Source organism: Tamandua tetradactyla, chromosome 21 (assembly GCF_023851605.1).
Source record: "Tamandua tetradactyla isolate mTamTet1 chromosome 21, mTamTet1.pri, whole genome shotgun sequence".
In the NCBI taxonomy this organism is placed as follows: Eukaryota; Metazoa; Chordata; class Mammalia; order Pilosa; family Myrmecophagidae; genus Tamandua; species Tamandua tetradactyla.
In genome coordinates, this window is record NC_135347.1 from 61496767 (window position 1) to 61520709 (window position 23943).

Genomic DNA, 23943 nt, shown 5'->3' on the forward strand with positions numbered 1-23943 from the left:
ACTATTTGCAAATGTACAGTTTTGGTAGTAATGTCACATATTCTCTAGCCAAACTTCTTGTGGTTTTACTTAGAATTTAAAGTACCCACATTCAGGGTGATTTATGTCTGAATTATGATGACTTTTGGTACTAACATGTTTTGGATGAAACCCATCCAACTATGAGTTCTTTTTATTCATTACCCCTTCCAGAGTGATGATTCTGACATTTGGGATGATACAGCATTGATAAAAGCCTATGATAAAGCTGTGGCTTCGTTTAAGGTATGAAAGTGTTTACTCGCTCTTTTACTTATTTTCTCACATTATTTATTTGGAAAATATTAATATATAACCAATTTATGGTAAAGTTAAAATCTTATTCATTTTTAATTTTGAAGTTTAGGTGATAATATGGATTAAGTCAGGTGATAATCTTCTATTAGAAGTTGATAGCCTGTTATTTCTTTGGTAGAAATTCTTTAAGTACAATTTTAAACCTTGTTTTTAATATTTTCACATTGTAACAAACTATAGAAAAAAGCCTTCTAATTCAGATTAGAAGGATAAGGGCAGTCTGAATTACAATTTTTAAATATCTAACAAGTATGTACTGAAATTACAATGACAAAAAAATAGCAGTAGTGTTGCTGATATTAATGTTGAAGGCACTGTTCTAAGTGCTTTATGTATATTAATTAAATTCTCCTAACAGCCCAGTGAGTTCCTGATGGTAGACATATGCAGTTCTTTTAGGGGATGTAGTCTGGTCCTGTGGCTCAAACAAAACATTTGCACAGTTGGCTGACATCATCCCTTTTCCCATTGCCCGAGGCCTTCAGTCTTACTGAGCACCACGAGTGGGTTATTGTAGCCCAAATTAGGTTGCAAGTACAGAGCATGCTCTAGCATGAGGTACAGATTAGACCTCCAGGACATCCTTGCAGCTGAATTAGAGTTTTGGAAATAATATACTTTCGAAGATAGACTTAGACTAGAAGTGGACTGAGAAAGGGTTACCAACAGAGTTCTGAAAAATACAGATTAAAGTGGGAAGATACTAGAGACCATGGCGCCAGTTAGGTGACTGCTGGTTCATGAAGGGCTGAGCTAGAGTTACGGCAGGTGGAATTCACAGTGTTGGATGGGGTTAGTGATATTGCAGGGAAAGTAATCTGTGTAAAGGAGAAAAAGAGCTGTTTGGAAAAAAGATAGTCATGTTGAATTTGAGGTACATGTGAATATATGAAATGGGTAATTGGAAATAGTGGATTAAACTAAGAAGAAAATTCAGAGCTCGATAATAGCTTTGGAGTTCTGACTGCATAGAGGTAGAGATTGAAGTAATAGGAATAGATGACTATAAGCAGATACAAAAGAATGCACAGTCCTTGTAAATGTCCAAATTTAGAATTGAATGAGAGATGTATTAAAAACATTGGGGTACTCCATTGCTATGACATCATTTCAAGGTGTCATGCATTTCAAGAAGAAATAGATGACCATCTGAGTCTGATATTACTGAAAGGTTGAGAATGAGGAAGCTTGATAAAAAGTATCTTTAGGAATTATGCTCAGGTATGTGATGCCTACAAAAGCAGTTTCTGTGGAGTATGGGATAGTGAAAAGAGAAAGTAGTAGAGGCTTTTTGAGGTGGTAGGACCTTGAGACCACTTTAAAATGGGCACTATATCAAATTATGATTTCTTAAAACATATCACTCTGTAACATGTACATTTCTATATGTATTTTAATAGCATGCTCTGAAGAACGGTGACATTTCTGAAGCTTCAGACAAACCAAAAAGCACACCTAAAAGAAAACCTGTTAAGAAGAATAAAAGCCAAAAAAAGAACACCACAACTCCAGTGAAACAGGTTATATTAAAGCTTTAATTTAAGATTTAAATTAAAATTATTTTTATTAGTGTCTTTCTTAAATAGTATAAAATATCCTGAATTTAATGTTTTCCATTGACGTATAATTATAAAACTTCTAAAACAACTATTAACTTTCTATTGTTTAGGAATATGCATGTCAGTAATACAAGTACAAGGAATTAGATGGGTTTGAGAAATCTAAATTCAGGACAGAGTTTACTTTGTGGGAAGGGCAAGGGAGGTAATGCTTTTTGAGATGGTTGCGTAGAAGACTTAAAATGAAATAACAGTGTTTTACTTCTTAAGCTGAAAGATGGCTATCATTTTTCTCCTTCAAAAAAACCCTAAAACTTTCTTTTTTTAAGTTTTTAAAAAATGTAACAACGAACACATTCTTAACATATGATCATTCTGTTCTGCATATATAATCGGTAATTCACAATATCATCACGTAGTTGTACATTCATCATCATGATCATTTCTAGAACATTTGCATCAATTCAGAAAAAGAAATAAAAAGAAAACGGAAAAAAAGTTCATACATACCATATCCCTTACCCCTCCCTTTCATTGATACTAGCGTTTCAGTCTACTAAATTTGTTTTAACATTTGTTCCCCCTATTTATTTTTAATCCGTATGTTTTACTCATCTGTCAAAAAGATAGATAAAAGGAGCATCAGACACAAGGTTTTCACAATCACACAGTCACATTGCAAAAGCTATATTGTTATATAATCATCTTCAAGAAACATGGCTACTGAAAACACAGCTCTACATTTTCAGGCAGGTCCCTCCAGCCTCTCCATTACATCTTAACTAACAAGGTGATATCTATTTAATGCATAAGAATAACCTCCAGGATAACCTCTTGACTCTATTTGGAATCTTTCAGCCATTGACACTTTATTTTGTCTCATTTCTCTCTTCCCCCTTTTGGTTGAGAAGGTTTTCTCAGTTCCTTGATGCTGAGTCCCAGCTCATTCTAGGATTTCTGTTCCACGTTGCTAAGAAGGTCCACACCCCTGGGAGTCATGTACCATGTAGAGAGGGGAAGGGCAGTGAGTTTACTTGTCATGTTGGCTGAGAGAGAGAGGCCACATCTGAGCAACAAAAGAGGTTCTCTTGTGGGTGATTCTTAGGCCTTATTTTAAGTAGGCTTAACCTATCCTTTGTAGGGTTAAGTTTCATATGAACAAACCCCAGGATTGGGGACTCAGCCTATTGCTTTGGTTGTCCCCACTGCTTGTGAGAATATCAAGAATTCTCCACTTGGGAAAGCTGAATTTTCCCCCTTTCTCATGATTCCCCCAAGGAGACTTTGCAATTACTTATTTATTCACTGTTCAAATCACTCTGGGATTTATCGGGGTATCACTCTGGACAAACCTACAAAATCTCATGCCCTATGCAAGGTTCCATGTACCTATGGTGTTCCATTAAGCTGTCCACATAAGTTATATTAGGAATTGCACTAATCAAAATATAAATTTTGTACCAAATAAACATTTTTTGCTTTAGTCTCACAAATAAGTCAAAAGTTTAAGATATTAATTATCATCTGTTTTCAACACCCTGCAGTTTTGACATTCCTTTGTTCTTCCTCATGCAAAAACGTTTTTAAATTTGTACATTTAGTCACTATCATAATACACTCTGGGCATTCCTAGATTATACCATCTCAGTCTTTATCATCTGTCTTTCTTTCTGATTTCCTTTGTGCCCCCAGGCCTCCTCCCTCTATCATTCTCACATTTAGCTTCATTCAGTGTTCTAACATTATTATATTACAGTTAGGTAGTATTATGCTATCCATTTCTGAATTTTTACAATCAGTCCTGTTGCATAATCTGTATCCCTTCAGCTCCAATTACTCGATATCTTACCCTATTTCTGTCTCCTGATGGTCTCTGTTACCAACTGAAATTCTGCAAGTTCATTCACTAATGTCAGTTCATATCAGTGAGACCATACAGTATTTGTCCTTTTGTTTCTGGCTAATCTCACTCAGCATAATGTCCTTAAGGTCCATGCATGTTATTACATGCCTCATAACTTTATTCTGTCTTACAGCTGCATAATATTCCATCATATGTATGTAACACAGCTTGTTTAGCCACTCTTCTGTTGATGGACATTTTGGCTGTTTCCGTCTCTTGGCAATTGAAAATGCTGCTATAAACATTGGTGTGCGAATGTCCATTTGTGTCCTTGCCCTCATGTCCTCTGAGTAGATACCTAGCAATGGTATTGCCGGGTCATATGGCAAGTCTATACTTAGCTTCCTGAGGACCCGCCAAACTGCCTTCCACAGTGCTTGTACCATTTGACATTCCTACCAACAGTGGATAAGTGTGCTTCTTTCTCCGCATCTCTCCAGCACAAGTCATTTTCTATTTTATTAATAATGGCCATTCTGGTGGGTGTGAGATGATGTCTCATTGTGGTTTTGATTTGCATTTCCTTAATAGCCAGAGACGTTGAGCCTCTTTTCATGTGCCTTTTGCCATTTGTAATTCCTCTTCTGAGAAGTGTCTGTTCAAATCTTTGGCCCATTTTGCAATTGGGTTGTCTGTCTTTTGTTGTTGAGTTGAACAATCTCTTTATATATTCTGGATACTAGACCTTTATCTGATATATCGTTTCCAAATATTGTCTCCCATTGTGGAGGCTGTCTTTTTACGCTCTTGACAAAGTTCTTTGATGCACAAAAGTGTTTAATTTTGAGGAGTTCCCATTCATTTATTTCTTCAATGATCTTGCTTTGGGTGTAAGGTGTAGGAAACCACCTCCTAGTAAAAGATTTGTAAGATATTTCCCTACATTTTATTCTGACAGTTTTATGGTCTTAGAGCTAATGTTTAGGTCTTTGATCCATTTTGAGTTGATTTTTGTATCAGGTGTGAGATATGAATCCTCTTTCATTCCTTTGCATATAAATATCCAGTTTTCTAGGCACCATTTATTGAAGAGACTGTTCAGTTCCAGGTGGGTTGGCTTCACTGCATTATCAAAGATCAGTTGTCCATAGATGAGAGGGTCTATGTCTGAACACTCTATTTGATTTCATTGGTCAGTATATCTGTCTTTATGCCAATACCATGCTATTTTGACCACTGTAGCTTCGTAATACTCCTTAAAGTCAGGTAGTGTGAGACCTCCGACTTCATTTTTCTTTCTCAGGATACTTTTAGCTATTTGGGGTACCCTACCCTTCCAAATAAATTTGGTTATCGATTTTTCTGTTTCTGAAAAGTAAATTTTTGGGATTTTAATTGGTATTGCATTGAATCTGTAAATCAATTTAGGTAGAATTGACATCTTAACTATATTTAGTCTTCCAATCCATGAACACATTACGCCCTTTTATTTATTTAGGTCTTCCGTGATTTCTTAAAACTTTCTTTTCAAGTTGAGTTTGTTAAGCTTTTAAGGGATTATTTATTGTGTGATCTATATACCATCTAAAATTCCCATTTTAACCAATTTCATATATACAAATCAGTGGTATTCATTATATTTACAATGTTGTGTTACTGCCACCAACATCCATTACCAATACTTTCCCATCAACCCAAACAGGAACTCTGTACCCGTTAAGCATTGACTGCGCATTCTCCCTCACTACCATCACAACCCACCCCGGGTAACCTATAACCTATTTTCTATCTCTATGAATTTGCAGATTCTAATTATTTCATAAAAATGAGATCATACGATATTCGTTCTTTTTTTTTTTTTGTATCTGGCTTATTTCGCGTATTCCATTTCAAGGCACGTGTTGTAGCATGTATCAGACTTGCGGATTTATGTGTTTCTAGTCCCAAAGCCTTTTTCACTGTACAATTCTGTCTTCCAGAGAGATTATGTGTGTATGTGTATTTTTGGTTTCTTTTGTAGTGGAAAGTTGGTGACAAATGTTCTGCCATTTGGTCAGAAGATGGCTGCATTTATCCAGCTACCATTGCGTCAGTTGATTTCAAGAGAGAAACCTGCGTTGTGGTTTACACTGGGTATGGAAATAGAGAGGAGCAAAATCTGTCTGATTTACTTTTCCCGACCTTTGAAGGAGTTAATAATGTAGAACAGAATGCTCAGGAGGTAAGAATACAAAAAACACACAAAAAACGCCTGATTCTTCCCCCCCCCCCCCCCCAATTCTTGTAAGTAGAAACTAGACAAGAAGTAAACAGTGTAACTAGATGTCAGTTTGATCCAGGGCCATTGGAATTTTCTTACACCTTTATATAAAAATATGTATATATTTTTCTTTTTAAAGAATGAAAATGAGAGTCAGCTTTCAACAGATGAAAGTGAAAACTCCTCTAGGTCTCCTGGAAATAAATCAAACAACGTAAAGTCAAAAGCTACTCCATGGAACTCTTTTCTGCCTCCACCTCCGCCCATGCCAGGATCAGGACTGGGGCCAGGAAAGGTAAACCTACTACCCAGGAAAGGTTTCCCAGGAAATAATTCATAGTTTCGGGTCATTCAACCTCTGTGTTCAGTGAATTGTAGCTTTTCCCATGAAACAGTGTAGCTCTCTTTAGATGTTACAAATACATACTAAATAATTCTTTGAGAACGAAAGATAGTGATTGTCCTAGTTTGGCAAGCTGCTATGACCAATATCACAGTGGCATTTGGCTTAAATATTAGGAATATATTGGCTCACTTTTTTTTTAGCTAGAGGAAGTCTAAAATTGGTATTGGCAAGGATTGCTTTCTCCAATAGTCTGAGTTTTTTGGTACTGTCTTCTGACAATCATTGGGGTTCCTTGGCTTGTATCTCTGTCTCGCGTCACTAGATCATGTCTTCTTTCGGGCTTCCAGGTTCCTTTTTTTTTTTTTTTTTTTTTTTTGCATGGGCGGGCACAGGGAATCAAACCCGGGTCTCCGGCATGGCAGGTGAGAACTCTGCCTGTTGAACCACCATGGCTGGCCCTAGCAAACTTTTTTAAGTTAGAAAATAATATTAATACTTTAGCATTAGCTGGATGATATGCTGTAGTTCCCTGTGCCACCTTTGTAAGATATGTAAAAATTCAAAGAGCATGATTTGGGTTCATTTTCTACAATCCATTGGTATTTTTGGCAAATACGGATAAAATACTGAAGAACTCCAAGATTGTTTTGTAGAATTGAAATGTGAATATTGTTTCCATTTGGTTTCTTTGCTTATAAGTAATAGAAATTAACTTGAATAAAAAGATTTTTATCGTGGATTATCTCATGGAACACAAAGGCATGTTCCCTGTCCCATTTTATTGTGTAAAGCACTGATTTTGTCACTGGAGGATATGGTATTTGGCAATAGTAATTAACAAAAAAGAAAAACATCAAGAATGACTTACCAGAACTTTTCCTTATGATTTTCTGTGATAGCTTTCTTATTTGAGTTTATATTGTTTTTGTTTCCTCAATTTAAAATGATTAAACTTCATAATTTATGTTTTATTGGTCTCCGGGGACTAATTTTTCTTATTAGATGAGAGATTTGCTAGTTTTCACAATATATGCTCTTAAATTATATGTAGCTAAAAAGGCTTTCATAAAAACATTATACAAATAGTTAATGAAATTGTGAGGGGATATTGTCTTGCATGTTTGAAGTATTTGTGATTTGATTAGGTCATTAAAAATCTTACTTTGGTTTCAGTCCTTGGGTGTCTATTTAAATGAGAAAAATCTAAAGGTTGTTGTTTTGGTTTGCTAAAGCTGCTGGGATGCAATATACCAGAAATGAAATGGCTTTTAAAAAAGGAATTTATTAAGTTGCAAGTTTACAGTTTCAAGACTAAAAATGTCCTAGCTAAGGCATCCAGAAAATGATTCCTTGGCTCAAGAAAGGCCAGTGCGTTCGGAATGCCTCTGTCAGCTGGGAAGGTACATAGTGACATCTGCTAGCTTTTTCTCCAGTCCTCTCATTTCAAAAGGCTTCCCCAGAGGCAGTTTATTTCTTCATCTCCATACAGCTCTGGCTGTGTGGACTCTTCCAAAATGGTTCCCTCTTAAAGAACTCCCATAAGTGGCCCCACCTTGAATGGGTAGAGCTTCATCTCCATGGAAACCACCTAATCAAAAGGTCCACAACAATACTGAATGAGGATTAAAGAACATGACTTTTCTGGGATACATAGCAGTTTCAAATCAGCACAGTTATCACTGGACTTAACAAATCTATGTGACTTCAATATTTAGTATATGAAATTCCATTTAAACTTTTTTTTTTTTTGCCCGGGCAGGCACTGAGAATCGAACCCAGGTCTCCAGTATGGCAGGCGAGAACTCTGCTGGCTGAGCCACTGTGACCTGTCCCATCTAAACTACTTGATACATGCAATATAGAGATTATACTGACAATTGTTTTGAATTTGTTGGTTTTGAGTCCATTTTCATCTTTTTTATTGAAATTTGTAAATTAATTTTCTTTTGAAATATTTTTTTGCAGTCTGGCCTAAAATTCAATGGCCCACCACCCCCACCACCACCCCCGTTCCTATCATGCTGGCTGCCTCCACTTCCTTCTGGACCACCAGTAAGTACAAAAGAATTCAGAGTAAACCTTGCTTTCATATATAATTTGGGATTTAGCAGAATATAGACAGTTGTTGGAATTTTAGCAAATTTATTAGTTTGCTAATGCTAGCACAATTCAATATACCAGAAATGGAGTGGCTTTTATAAGGGAAATTTATTAAGTTACAAGTTTACAGTTCTAAGGCTATAAAAACGTCCAAATTAAGGAATCCAGAGATAAATACCTTGACTCAAGAAAGGCCAGTATGGGCGGGCCGCGGTGGCTCAGCGGGCAAAGTGCTTGCCTGCTATGCCGGAGGACCTCGGTTCGATTCCCGGCCCCAGCCCATGTAACAAAAACAAAGAAACAAAATACAATAAAACAAGAAAATGTTTAAAGATGTTTCCCTTTCTTCCTTCCTTCCTTCCTTCTATCCTTCCTTCCTTCTCTCTGTCTTTCCTTTAAAAAAAAAAAAAAAAAAAAAAAAAGAAAGGCCAGTGTCTGTCACATGGGAAGGCACGTGGCTGGCATCTGCTGGTCCTTGTTCCTGGTTCTATTGCTTCCAGTTTCTGATGCCGGTGGTTTCCTCTCTAAGCATCTGTGGGCCTTCACTTAGCTCCTCCAGGACAGAGCTCTGGGTTCTGGCTTGCTCTGCGTTCTGGCTTGCTTAGCATCTCATGGGAAGGCACATGGTGACGTCTGCTGGATACTGCATTTCTAAACGTTCCAAGTCTAGGTGTCTGCTCTCTCTGCTGGCACTTCAAGCATCTCCAAGTGTCTGCATCTCTGACAGCTCTCAAGCAACTGTGTTTTCTTCAGAATGTTTCCCCTTTTAAAGGACTCCAATAAACTAATCAAAATGCCACACCCACAATCAGACATGTCATTTCCGTGAAATAAACTGATCAAAAGGCCATGTCCACAATTGGGCTGGCCAGTCTCCTTGGAAATAATCTAATCAGAGGTTTTCACCCTACAATATTGAATCAGAATTAAAGGACATGGTTTTCTGGAGTACACAACACTTTCAAACCAACACAAGGTGATTGGGAACTATCATCCTAGACCATCCACCAAGGGCCTTATTCTATGGGGGGAAATTTGAACTAAACTTTTTGTGTTTTGTTTTTAATGTCCTCTCACTCCTCAGACCCAATACTCTTATAGCACCAGCTGTCAACCTGCTTCCTTACTGGCAGAAGTTGTATCTTATTCTGTACAGAGATGCAGTTAGAAAATATTTAATTATACATTATAAAAGGGATTAATGTTTTACCTTTCCAAGTATTTACTTAAATATTAGCTTCTGATCATGTGGACTGGATTTTGAATGGTAGAGTTTTAGGGATCAACAACAGGTTAGAGACAAAGACACTTTGACAGGCTTCCTTTATTGGGATGGAGGCAGTTCATATGCTGTCCCTGAGACCTTTGCTTTAAACTGCCAGGGAAATGCTGTGTGGGTGTTCTGTTCGTTCGTGTTTTGTTGGGGTTTTTTTGTTCATTTTTTAAAGAAAAAGTATTTATTTGTGGTCTATTGCCATAGCGTCATGCATAACAGAAAAGTAGTTTTATTCAAGGCAAAACGTTTAAACATTTTATGAGAATTTTTGTATTTTGATCTTTATTCAGTTTAACTTTGTTGGTCTGTTGTTTTTGATTGACTTTCTCCAAATGTCAGATTTTATTTTGCTTTAATTTTGTTTTTTAAATAGGAAATGACTTGGAATGAAGGGAAAGATGTAGTAAATGTTCAGCATTGTTTGTTTAAAACTCATCTCCAGACCTCACATGTTTCTGTACTGGTTTAAAAGTCTGTCTTTCTCCATTTCTAGATCATTCCCCCTCCACCTCCCATATGTCCAGAGTCTCTGGATGATGCCGATGCTTTGGGAAGCATGTTAATCTCTTGGTACATGAGTGGCTATCATACTGGCTACTACCTGGTAAGTGGTCACCCAGTGTCTTTTCTTCACAGTCTCTCTGGTTATGCGACTTTATTTTTCCTCTGTCACTTAGCAGTCATTTGTAGTCATTATGTAGGCCCTAATAATTGTTGTGAAATTGTTTTGATTATACATTTTCTAATTTAAATGACATTCTTTCTAAATTATTTTCCAATCTTATTAGTGCTCGTGCTTTATTTGAGATACAGTAGATTATGGCATATGGAAATAAAAGAGGTAGTATTTTGTATAAGAAAAAATGTAGAGATTCTTTTTGTTCATAGGATGTCTGGGGTGATAGTATCAAGCTGGCCTTGGACCCTGGATCTTCAGACCTGTCATCTGATGCATCAGTCTGTGCAGGCAGTTTCTATTGTACTTAGTAGGAAATTGTTTTTCTTTTTTTTTTTTTAAGAAATTATTGTTCCGTGCTAAAATTAGATGTGCTATTGTTAATTATTAGTTTTAGTTAGTTATTATAGAAAAAAGATAACTGACGTGAAGGTATGATTTTTAAGTATGTCATTTATATACTTGCCCTCAGTAATATTCTTTTTTTTTTATTAATTAACGGAAAAAAGAAATTAACCCAACATTTAGAAATCATACCATTCTACATATGCAATCAGTAATTCTTAACATCATCGCATAGATGCATGATCATCGTTTCTTAGTACATTTGCATCAGTTTAGAAGAACTAGCAACACAACAGAAAAACATATAGAATGTTAATATAGAGAAAAAAAATAAAAGTAATAATAATAGTAAAAAAAAAAAGAGACAAACGAACAACCAGACAAAAACAAAAAAAACAAAAAAAGAAACAAACAAACAAAAAAAACCCCAAAAACCTGTAGCTAAGATGCAGCTTCATTCAGTGTTTTAACATGATTACTTTACAATTAGGTATTATTGTGCTGTCCATTTTTGAGTTTTTATATCTAGTCCTGTTGCACAGTCTGTATCCCTTCAGCTCCAATTACCCATTATCTTACCCTGTTTCTAACTCCTGCTGGTCTCTGTTACCAATGATATATTCCAAGTTTATTCTCGAATGTCGGTTCACATCAGTGGGACCATACAGTATTTGTCCTTTAGTTTTTGGCTAGACTCACTCAGCATAATGTTCTCTAGGTCCATCCATGTTATTACATGCTTCATAAGTTTATTCTGTCTTAAAGCTGCATAATATTCCATCGTATGTATATACCACAGTTTGTTTAGCCACTCATCTGTTGATGGACATTTTGGGTGTTTCCATCTCTTTGCAATTGTAAATAACGCTGCTATAAACATTGGTGTGCAAATGTCCGTTTGTGTCTTTGCCCTTAAGTCCTTTGAGTATATTCCCAGCAATGGTATTGCTGGGTCGTATGGCAATTCTATATTCAGCTTTCTGAGGAACTTCCAAACTGCCTTCCACAGTGGTTGCACCATTTGACATTCCCACCAACAGTGGATAAGTGTGCCTCTTTCTCCACATCCTCTCCAGCACTTGTCATTTTCTGTTCTGTTCATAATGGCCATTCTGGTGGGTGTGAGATGATATCTCATTATGGTTTTGATTTGCATTTCTCTAATGGCCAGGAATATTGAGCATCTCTTCATGTGCCTTTTGGCCATTTGTATTTCCTCTTCTGAGAGGTGTCTGTTCAAGTCTTTTTCCCATTTTGTAATTGGGTTGGCTGTCTTTTTGTTGTTGAGTTGAACAATCTCTTTATAAATTCTGGATACTAGACCTTTATCTGATATGTCGTTTCCAAATATTGTCTCCCATTGTGTAGGCTGTCTTTTTACTTTCTTGATGAAGTTCTTTGATGCACAAAAGTGTTTAATTTTGAGGAGCTCCCACTTATTTATTTCCTTCTTCAGTGCTCTTGCTTTAGGTTTAAGGTCCATAAAACCGCCTCCAATTGTAAGTTTCATAAGATACTCCCAACATTTTCCTCTAACTGTTTTATGGTCTTAGACCTAATGTTTAGATCTTTGATCCATTTTGAGTTAACTTTTGTATAGGGTGTGAGATATGGGTCTTCTTTCATTCTTTTGCATGTGGATATCCAGTTCTCTAGGCACCATTTATTGAAGAGACTGTTCTGTCCCAGGTGAGTTGGCTTGACTGCCTTATCAAAGATCAAATGTCCATAGATGAGAGGGTCTATATCTGAGCACTCTATTTGATTCCATTGGTCGATATATCTATCTTTATGCCAATACCATGCTGTTTTGACCACTGTGGCTTCATAATATGCCTTAAAGTCAGGCAGCGTGAGACCTCCAGCTTCGTTTTTATTCCTCAAGATGTTTTTAGCAATTCAGGGCACCCTGCCCTTCCAGATAAATTTGCTTATTAGTTTTTCTATTTCTGAAAAATAAGTTGTTGGGATTTTGATTGGTATTGCATTGAATCTGTAAATCAATTTAGGTAGGATTGACATCTTAACTATATTTAGTCTTCCAATCCATGAACATGGTATGCCCTTCCATCTATTTAGGTCTTCTGTGATTTCTTTTAACAGTTTTTTGTAGTTTTCTTTATATAGGTTTTTTGTCTCTTTAGTTAAATTTATTCCTAGGTATTTTATTCTTTTAGTTGAAATTGTAAATGGAATTCGTTTCTTGATTTCCCCCTCAGCTTGTTCATTACTAGTGTATAGAAATGCTACAGATTTTTGAATGTTGATCTTGTAACCTGCTACTTTGCTGTACTCATTTATTAGCTCTAGTAGTTTTGTTGTGGATTTTTCCGGGTTTTTGACGTATAGTATCATATCATCTGCAAACAGTGATAGTTTTACTTCTTCCTTTCCAATTTTGATGCCTTGTATTTCTTTTTCTTGTCTAATTGCTCTGGCTAGAACCTCCAACACAGTGTTGAATAATAGTGGTGATAGTGGACATCCTTGTCTTGTTCCTGATCTTAGGGGGAAAGTTTTCAATTTTTCCCCATTGAGGATGATATTAGCTGTGGGTTTTTCATATATTCCCTCTATCATTTTAAGGAAGTTCCCTTGTATTCCTATCTTTTGAAGTGTTTTCAACAGGAAAGGATGTTGAATCTTGTCAAATGCCTTCTCTGCATCAATTGAGATGATCATGTGATTTTTCTGCTTTGATTTGTTGATATGGTGTATTACATTAATTGATTTTCTTATGTTGAACCATCCTTGCATACCTGGGATGAATCCTACTTGGTCATGATGTATAATTCTTTTAATGTGTTGTTGGATACGATTTGCTAGAATTTTATTGAGGATTTTTGCATCTATATTCATTAGAGAGATCGGCCTGTAGTTTTCTTTTCTTGTAATATCTTTGCCTGGTTTTGGTATGAGGGTAATGTTGGCGTCATAGAATGAATTAGGTAGTTTTCCCTCCACTTCGATTTTTTTACAGAGTTTGAGGAGAGTTGGTACTAATTCTTTCTGGAATGTTTGATAGAATTCACATGTGAAGCCGTCTGGTCCTGGACTTTTCTTTTTAGGAAGCTTTTGAATGACTAATTCAGTTTCTTTACTTGCGATTGGTTTGTTGAGGTCATCTATTTCTTCTTGAGTCAAAGTTGGTTGTTCATGTCTTTCCAGGAACCCGTCCATTTCCTCTAAACTGTTGTATTTATTAGCGTAAAGTTGTTCATAGTATCCTGTTATTACCTCCTTTATTTCTGTGAGGTCAGTAGTTATGTCTCCTCTTCCATTTCTGATCTTATTTGCATCCTCTCTCTTCTTCTTTTTGTCAATCTTGCTAAGGGCCCATCAATCTTATTGATTTTCTCATAGAACCAACTTCTGGTCTTATTGATTTTCTCTATTGTTTTCATGTTTTCAATTTTATTTATTTTTGCTCTAGTCTTTGTTATTTCTTTCCTTTTGCTTGCTTTGGGATTAGTTTGCTGTTCTTTCTCCAGTTCTTCCAAGTGGACAGTTAATTCCTGCATTTTTACCTTTTCTTCTTTTCTGATATAGGCATTTAGGGCAATAAATTTCCCTCTTAGCACTGCCTTTGCTGCGTCCCATAAGTTTTGATATGTTGTGTTTTCATTTTCATTCGCCTCGAGGTATTTACTAATTTCTCTTGCAATTTCTTCTTTGACCCACTCGTTGTTTAAGAGTGTGTTGTTGAGCCTCCACGTAGTTGTGAATTTTCTGGCACTCCGCCTATTATTGATTTCCAACTTCATTCCTTTATGATCCGAGAAAGTGTTGTGTATGATTTCAATCTTTTTAAATTTGTTAAGACTTGCTTTGTGACCCAGCATATGGTCTGTCTTTGAGAATGATCCATGAGCACTTGAGAAAAAGGTGTATCCTGCTGTTGTGGGATGTAATGTCCTATAAATGTCTGTTGAGTCTAGCTCATTTACAGTAATATTCAGATTCTCTATTTCTTTATTGATCCTCTGTCTAGATGTTCTGTCCATTGATGAGAGTGGTGAATTGAAGTCTCCAACTATTATGGTATATGTGTCTATTTCCCTTTTCAGTGTTTGCAGTGTATTCCTCACGTATTTTGGGGCATTCTGGTTCGGTGCGTAAATATTTATGATTGTTATGTCTTCTTGTTTAATTGTTCCTTTTATTAGTATATAGTGTCCTTCTTTGTGTCTTTTAACTGTTTTACATTTGAAGTCTAATTTGTTGGATATTAGTATAGCCACTCCTGCTCTTTTCTGGTTGTTATTTGCATGAAATATCTTTTCCCAACCTTTCACTTTCAACCTATATTTATCTTTGGGTCTAAGATGTGTTTCCTGTAGACAGCATATAGAAGGATCCTGTTTTTTAATCCATTCTGCCAGTCTATGTCTTTTGATTGGGGAATTCAGTCCATTAACATTTAGAGTTATTACTGTTTGGATAATATTTTCCTCTACCATTTTGCCTTTTGTATTATATATATCATATCTGACTTTCCTTCTTTCTACACTCTTCTCCATGCCTCTCTCTTCTGTCTTTTTGTATCTGACTCTAGTGCTCCCTTTAGTATTTCTTACAGAGCTGGTCTCTTGGTCACAAATTCTCTCAGTGACTTTTTGTCTGAGAATGTTTTAATTTCTCCCTCATTTTTGAAGGACAGTTTTGCTGGATATAGGAGTCTTAGTTGGCAGTTTTTCTCTTTTAGTAACTTAAATATATCATCCCACTGTCTTCTAGCTTCCATGGTTTCTGCTGAGAAATCTACACATAGTCTTATTGGGTTTCCCTTGTATGTGATGAATTGTTTTTCTCTTGCTGCTTTCAAGATCCTCTCTTTCTCTTTGACCTCTGACATTCTAACTAGTTAAGTGTCTTGGAGAACGCCTATTTGGGTCTAATCTCTTTGGGGTGTGCTGCACTTCTTGGATCTGTAATTTTAGGTCTTTCATAAGAGTTGGGAAATTTTCAGTGATAATTTCTTCCATTAGTTTTTCTCCTCCTTTTCCCTTCTCTTCTCCTTCTGGGACACCCACAACACGTATATTTGTGTGGTTCATATTGTCCTTGAGTTCCCTGATACCCTGTTCAAATTTTTCCATTCTTTTCCCAATAGTTTCTGTTTCTTTTTGGAATTCAGATGTTCCATCCTCCAAATCACTAATTTTATCTTCTGTCTCTTTAAATCTATCATTGTAGGTATCCATTGTTTTTTCCATCTTTTCTGCTTTATCCTTCACTTCCATAAGTTCTGTGATTTGTTTTTTCGGTTTTTCTGTTTCTTCTTTTTGATCAGCCCATGTCTTCTTCATGTCCTCCCTCAATTTATTGATTTCGTTTTTGAAGAGGTTTTCCATTTCTGTTCGTATATTCAGCATTAGTTGTCTCAGCTCCTGTATCTCATTTGAACTATTGGTTTGTTCCTTTGACTGGGCCATATTTTCAGTTTTCTGAGCATGATCCGTTATCTTCTGCTGGCGTCTGGGCATTAAGTCAGATTTCCCTGGGTGTTGGACCCAACAGGTTGAAAGATTTTTCTGTGAAATCTCTGGGTTCTGTTTTTCTTATCCTGCCCAGTAGGTGGCGCTCGTTGCACACGTTTGTCTGCAGGTCCCACCAGTAAAGGTGCTGTGGGTCCTTTAACTTTGAAAAACTCTTGCCGTGGTGGAGGTTCGCCAGCCAAAGCGGCTTGGAAGAGTGCCAGCTGGCCTGGGGATCCGAATGCGGGGAGGGTCGCCGGCCGCCGCAGCCTGGGAGAGCGCCCGTCCGAATTTCCCAGTCGGCCCGGGGCGCCAAGCGTGGCAACAGGGCGCCAGCCGCTACGGCCCGGGAGAGTGCACCGTTCCCAGCCGGACCGGGGAGTCACTTGTTTGGATGGGAACCCCCCGGTCACCGTTCTCCGCGGCCTGGGGATTTCTGATCCAATTCTCTCAGTTGGTCCGGGGGGCCGCGCATGGTGGGGGCGCCAGCTGCCGCGGCTTGAGGGGACCGCCTGCCCAATTCTGCCTGCTGGCCCGGGAAGGAGGAAGGGAGGGACTCCGGCCGCTTGCCGCCCCGCCCGGGGAGGCCCACACCCCTCTGTGATCTCACCGGAGCGAGTTTTCTCAGCCAGTCAGCCATTCCAGGATGGGGTACGCTGTCTTTTTGATCTCTGTCGTGGCTCCGAAAGCTGTTCTGTATTGTTTCTACTCCCCTAGTAGCTGTTCTGGAGGAGAAACTAAGATCCGCGCATCTTACTAAGCCGCCATCTTATCCGGAAGTCAGTAATATTCTTTCTAAAAACTACTCTTTAGCTGTTGTATAATAACGATACATTTGTACTATATGAATTTACCATTTTAAAGACTAAAGCGATAGTTGTAACAAATGTAATTTGTTTTGAGACCAATCATCTGACTTAATCTTCCCAAGCTTCATTGTTCTGAGTGCTTTTTTTTAAGAGCAGTTGTAGGTTTACAGAAAAATAATGCAGAAAATACAGTTTCCTTAATCACTCCCTATCCACACAGAACACATATACATGCAGTTTTCCTATTATTAGCATTTTGCATTAGTGTGGTACCTTTGTTGTAAGTAATGAACTAATGCTATATAATTTTAATAACCATAGTCCATTGTTTAAATTACAATTCATTCATTTTGTTGTACAATTTGTTGGGGTTATTTTCAATTTGCTTTGTTCAGACTTTTTTCTGCATGTTTTTAAGAGTTTGTTTTCTTACTTTTTTAAATTATGTAACATTTTGAAAAATATGAATGTCCTGTTGACTATTTCCATACATCTGGTACTGCAACATCGTGAATGTGATTCGCCCCACTGAATGGTGTGCTTGGCAGGAGTTGGATGGGACTATTTATGTTATATATATGTTTTTACAATGTAAAAAATGGAGAAAGAGAAACTAAAAAGATAAAGGCAGTGAAATGCAATTCATGATACTGGATGGGATCTAAGAGTGGAGGTGAAAAAGCTCAAAAGAGACAGAAAAAATTAAAATGTAGAATGTAAGTTTTATTTCAATGTTAAATTTCTTGAACTTGATAAGTGTACTTAAGATGATTACACAAATGAATATCCTTGTGCATTGGAAATAGTACCTGCTTAAGGAGTATGATGTGTGCAACCTGCTCACATGTAAATAGATGACTGATCGATATATGGATGAGAGAGAAAAAAGGGAAGAAATAGCAAAGGTAGCAAAAATGTTAAAATACCAACCTGCAGGATGGTATGTTGGCGTTCTGTATGGATTTGCATTATTTTTGCAACGGTCATTTAGATTAGAAAATACTTCAAAATAAAAAGTTAAAAAAATGCATGGAGAAATATTTTAAAAAGATATAAATATTGCACTGTGGCTATATTCCGGTGTTGGGATTACAATTGATTTCTTGTTTTGTGCAATTGATGTCTGTAATAATCATGTGTTATTACTTAATAGAATAGTAATTTTTTTTTTAGATCTTCTTCATCCTTACTGGCTCCCCATCTTCTTAAGATAAAATCTAAAGTCCTAAACATTACATTGCAGGATCTTCTAAATTGGATTCTTATTTACCTTTCCAGCTTCACCTTCTACCTTGCTTACTTGTATACAGCATGCTCTGGCCAAATTAAACTATTTTCAGCTCCTGCTATGCATTCTCATTCCTCCAGGCCTTTATTCATGGTTTTCCCCCTGCCTGAAATACCCTTTACCCACTCTACCTCCTTGCTTCCCAAATGATTAATATTCGCTAAAGGGACATTCTGCATATGAAGATTTTCCTACCTGCTCTGCCCACTGCCAAATACACGATTCTAAGTTAGTTGCTGCTCCTCTTTGTTTCCTAGGCAGCATGTATATATTTCACTTATAGATTGTATATGATTGTACTGTAATTGATGGTTTACTTATTATTGATATATATACATTTTTTAATTGATCAAATTTTATTTCTTTATTGGAGATTGAGATACATTTTAAAGTTAAGATTTTATCTTGTCTCCACATTTTGAGTGGTTTCTGTTAAAAAAATGTTTGTTAAATTGAATGACTAGGGTGAGCCACGGTATCTCAGCAGTGGGGTTCTCCCCTGCCATGCTGGAGACATGGGTTCGATTCCCATGCAAAAGAAAAAGAAATTGAATGACTAGAAAAGAGAAATACAGAAATTGTTTGTTGTCATTTTAAGCCACTAATAAATTTATTTATCTGAGAGAACAAAAAAGAACAAGCTGTTGTTCATTGCCAAGTTGTCCAGTAGTTTTAAGTGTTTTTTTGATACCATTGCCCTAGGCCAGCAATTCTTAATCATTGTTCAGGAAAGGTTAGGTGGTTAACAACCTTCTGCCCTAGTGTCAGCCTACTTCCAAGAGCAGCCTGATAGGCTTTGGGGCCAGCTCTTTTTTTAAGATTTTTATTGATAAATCTTCACATATAAACATTCCATTCATGGTATACAATCAGTGGCTCATAGTTTCATCACATAGTTGTGTATTCATCACTGTGATCATTTTTTAGAACATGTGCATCACTCCAGAAAAAGAAATAAAAAGAAAAAAGAAAAAATAGCTCATACGTGCTGTTTCCTTCATCCCTTCCTCTCATTCACCACTAGTATTTCTATCTACCCATTTTATCCTTTGTGCTCCCTATTATTTACTTAATTTTTGTCCATTTTCTTTTACTCATCCATGCATACCCTAGATAAAAGGAGCAACAGACACAAAGTTTTCATAATCCCACAGTCACATTGTAAAGGTTATAACTCTATATAATTATCTTCAAGAATCAAGGCTACTGCAACACAGCTCCACAGTTTCAGGTACTTCCTTCCAGCCACTCCAGTACACCATAAACTAAAAAGGGATATCTATGTAATGCATAAGAATAACCTCCAGGACAACCTCTTGACTCTGTTTGAAATCTCTCAGGCACTGAAACTTTATTTTGTCTCATTTCTCTCTTCCCGCTTTTGGTTAAGAAGGCTTTCTTGATCCCTTGATGCCAGATCCCAGCTCACCCTGGGAGTTCTGTCCCATGTAATGTGTATGTGATGTAGTAAGGGTAGTGAGTTCAGCTGCCCAAGTTGGCTTAGAGATAGAGGCCACATCTGTGGGGCCAGCTCTTACCTCTAACTTTTTCTCTTTCAAGAAATCACATCAAAATGTAGATAATCAAGAGTAATGTTATCAGAATAATGTAAAATAGTCTGTAACTTTGGTACTCGTTAGTAATAAATCATTTTCAACACATTTTACAGCCTGTTGGGTGTAAATGAGTAGTGAAGTGGAAAGTCACTGCTCTAATTAAAGGAAAGATAAAATATAAATAAATTTCAGAATTTATCCAACAGGGGGGTTGGGGGAGGCCAGATGAGAGATATTGGCCATTTGAGACCAGGTGTAGCCAGGAAAAGCAACACAGATTTGAGTGTTGTTGTTTTTTTTTTAATTCTTCACTGCTTTTATGTAATGAATTTTAGACTTTAATTGTTTTTCATTTAATAAGTGAGTATGATGTAAGTAATATTAGGTCATTATATATTTTATGTGATGGTAATTGGGTATAAGTAGGCTCAAGAGCGTCACTGGACTAGTAAAAGTAGAAACATTTCTTAATTGTGGCTTGATTTTTTACTTTGGAATCAGTTTTAAAGCACGTTGGAGGGCTGTAAACTTATTTTCTGATGGTATTTTGTTTAGTAAAATGCATTTTGTAGAACAGAACATTTGTTAATATTTGTATAAAGCATGTTTGTTGCTCTTTTACATTTCTTTACTTTTTTCCTTTACAGGGTTTCAAACAAAATAAAAAAGAAGGAAGATGCTCGCATTTCAATTAGGAGTAAGTCTGCATCACTGTGCAAATGATTCTCACGTTTGTGCCTGTTTTGTGGTTTGCAGAAAACAAATGTTTAAAATTGAAATGTTAATATAATAACAATATTAAAAACATTTTGGTGTCAAAACTGTTAGATGAAAAGTTGATCCTCATCCCCATTATAGTTTTCTCGTAGTGCCAAAATATCATCTCACCTTATACTTACGTTCTGTGGAGAAGACAGAAAACATATCTTTAAGATATTCCTAGAATCAGTGATGAAGTTTTACATCACGTTTTAGTTAGACAACTAGATGTGCTTTCTGATTTGTGATGCAATATGAAGTACAGTGCATTAAAAGTGCTGTGATCAAAAAAGATTAACTAGAATTCAATCAAGCATTTAGATCTAATTTCCCATTTATTGGGAACACAGGAGAGAGAGGAATTAGTTAAATGACGTCACAAAAGAGAAAATGAGATAAACCAGAATATGGAGTTGTTGCAGAAAATAACTGGTCTCATTTCTTCAAAAAATCAGTGTCGTGAAAGAAAAAAGGTGGTGGAGTAGGTAACTATTCTAGATTAAAAGAGACTTAAACGACATAATAGATAAATGGAATATGGCATTCTGTATTCGACCCAGGTTTGATAAACCATCTATAAAAGACTGGGGACCTTGAGCAAATTTGAATATGGACTGTATTTTAAATGAGATTAAATAATTATTGCTAATTTTATGTGTTGTGAGTATTACAGTTTATAGGTAAATGTCTTTTTTTTTTTTAATACATTTTGCATGCTGAAATATTTAGGAGTGAAATGTTATAATGTCTCCAATGTAGTTTAAAATGGTTTGGCAAGATGTAGATGTGTGTTTGTGCCCATGAAGCATATATGGCAAAATGTTCATTGAATCTACATGGTATATACATGAATGTTCATTGTACTGTTTTTTTCTATTTTCTGTATGTTTGAAAAATGCATAATAAAAATGTCTATTATTTTTAGCTAATTAAAAAAAACTAGCCATGTCTCTGTTACTCCTACTTTGGCATATTATTTTACATTTTTGGTTCATATATATTTGGTTTCATACATGGTTTGATATGGATACCATCATAGCATTTTATGTGTGTATGTATCCCCAACTAATATCACATTTTTCATTTTACATGTTTTTCTGTCAGATTGTTTGCCATTATGGTATGCCACTGTTCCTTTAGTTCAGTAGTTTTTGTTATTCTGGATAATGTTATAGTAGATATTTTCATATATATGAGTAATTCTATTCATTCTCTCATAGCCTTAGGATAAGTTTCTGTGATGTAAATATTTGATAAGAGATAATAGACATTATTATAATCCTTTGTAGGTGTTTCCATGTTGCCTTGAAAAGCATATTTTTGAAAATTACATTTTCTTTTCCCTATTCAAAATGGGATATGCATTGCTGGAGGTCGAGGTGCTTTTTTTTTTTTTTCTTAATTATATAATCACATTTAAGATATAATTATCTGTGTTTCATCTTTTGGTTAAAATCATTTTTCATTCTTTGGTTGGTCTATATTCAATTGAGGTTCTTTAGTTGACTTATTCAACCAAGTCTAAAAGAGTGATTAGATAGATTAAGCACGGGGATGAATATGTTCTCTAATTCCATCACATAGCTTTTCACATACTATTTTTATTATGTGCATATGTCTATCTGACTCATTAGAGGACAGGTACTATATCTTGTTCTTCATCATTTCCATGGTATCTGTCACAGTTTTTTAATAGAAATCCAAGGGTGAGTTTACAGACTGGAGGAAGGATGAAGAAATGTCAAAGGAGAAAGAAAATGGTGAATGTAAGAAAGATTTCAGATTTTTCTATCAATCTTTCACTCATCTTGGAGTGTTAGGCATCAGTATTTCTTCCTACTTTTAAAGACTTTCTTTATAATAAATTCTGCCTTAGGTGAATGGTTTAAAGATGAATTAATTATAGTGGTATTTGGCCTGTAGTTCTTTTTAGGGACTGTTTACCTTAATTTAGACCTGAATAATGATACAGCTAGAAAACAGCAAAGCTGCCACACTAGATGCCTAAACTAACCCTAGCAGAAAATCAGAACAGAGCTCCTTTTCTGGTTTTCACTGTAATGATTATCCTTATGATTGTGAGGAATCCCAGGTGGAAAATTAGTCTGTCATACAACTATGGTAGTACCTACGTTCAGAAGTTACAGAGACAAATAGAAAGTGACATGTTTGAAGAGAGCCTTCATTAAGATCAGCCAGAGATTACTTTATCTCAGCCATATTGTAAGTTTAGCTTTTCTTTATGGTTGTTATTAACAAAAATAAGCTACAAGGTTAATGTTCTTGAATTTTTATAATCTTAAGTCATGTTTGGTTTGAAGCTCTTTGGGGAATAGAAAAACAATTTAATTCAGAAATCAGAGTCTTAAAGTTGAATGTGTAATTCCTGCTTTTTTGCACAAACCCATATTTTAAATACAGCAATCAGAAGACATCACTATTCAGTTATCTCACCAAGTACTTGACAATAGGTCATTTGTATGTATGAATTGTGTCCTTTCAAAAGTATTCAAGAACATTTGTACATAACACTTTTTTTTCATACTTTTTTTGAGGGTATAATGCGCAGTTTTAAAGTGACGAATTTGATCCATTTTGACAAAGGGAGTACCTTTGTTCCTTACCCCTCCGTCAAGATAGAAGACATTTCCCTCAATCCCTTTGTGCCCGTTTCTAGCCATTTGCCGCCCTACCCCCTCCCCAGCAACCATTATTCTGATTCCCAGGAGAGAAGACTAGTTTTTGCTTTAGAACTTCATATAATAGAATTACACAGTATGCATTCCTTTGCACAGCATTGTTTTTTAATTTATACTTTTGAGTTCAGCTATTGTCCTGAGATAATATATGTAACATATTTAAAGATATCAAGTATTATAGTTGGAGAAGGTTTTGAAGAGATTAGTTTCTGAGGTTTGCAGTTTTGATTCTTTCATTACTAGTTATCATGATAGACATATTGACCTTTAACATTTAAAATTGGCATGTAATTAACATTTGAGCTATATTCCACTTCAAAGAAAATATGTCAGTTTTTGGTTTTCCGATAGATGACAAGTGTGAATCAGGAACCTGAGCGCTAATGAGCCTTTGTGTTTAAATAAGGATTTCTAGTTAGGAAAGTAAAATCTTATTGTAAGGCCTGGCCCACCTGAACTAAAACTAGTGCACATCTGGGCATACAGCTATTCAAACTCAGCCAACCCGGACCTGGCCTGACAAACAAAGGACCCTCACTGCACACGGCCCGTACCTATGCCCACTGCACATGGCCCATAGTTATGCCCCCGGCCAAGGCCCGTAGCTATGGCCA

The 23943-nt window shown here is 36.2% G+C and overlaps 1 protein-coding gene across 5 annotated transcripts in view; it reads left to right on the top strand.

Annotated features, from left to right (window-relative positions):
- The window catches only part of SMN1 (survival of motor neuron 1, telomeric), a 32449-nt gene that overhangs the window by 4615 nt on the left and 3891 nt on the right, over window positions 1-23943 (top strand). For 4 of the 5 annotated variants that reach the window (XM_077139522.1, XM_077139526.1, XM_077139525.1 and 1 more), the window contains 7 exons: window positions 193-264; window positions 1737-1856; window positions 5759-5959; window positions 6138-6293; window positions 8310-8396; window positions 10214-10324; window positions 20519-20568. In XM_077139522.1, the coding sequence (XP_076995637.1) occupies window positions 193-264; window positions 1737-1856; window positions 5759-5959; window positions 6138-6293; window positions 8310-8396; window positions 10214-10324; window positions 20519-20566 (795 nt within the window). In that variant the 3' untranslated portion in view covers window positions 20567-20568. Of the gene's footprint in view, window positions 1-192; window positions 265-1736; window positions 1857-5758; window positions 5960-6137; window positions 6294-8309; window positions 8397-10213; window positions 10325-20518; window positions 22397-23943 lie in introns of all 5 variants that reach the window. The other variant, XR_013167213.1, reaches the window with a different exon arrangement.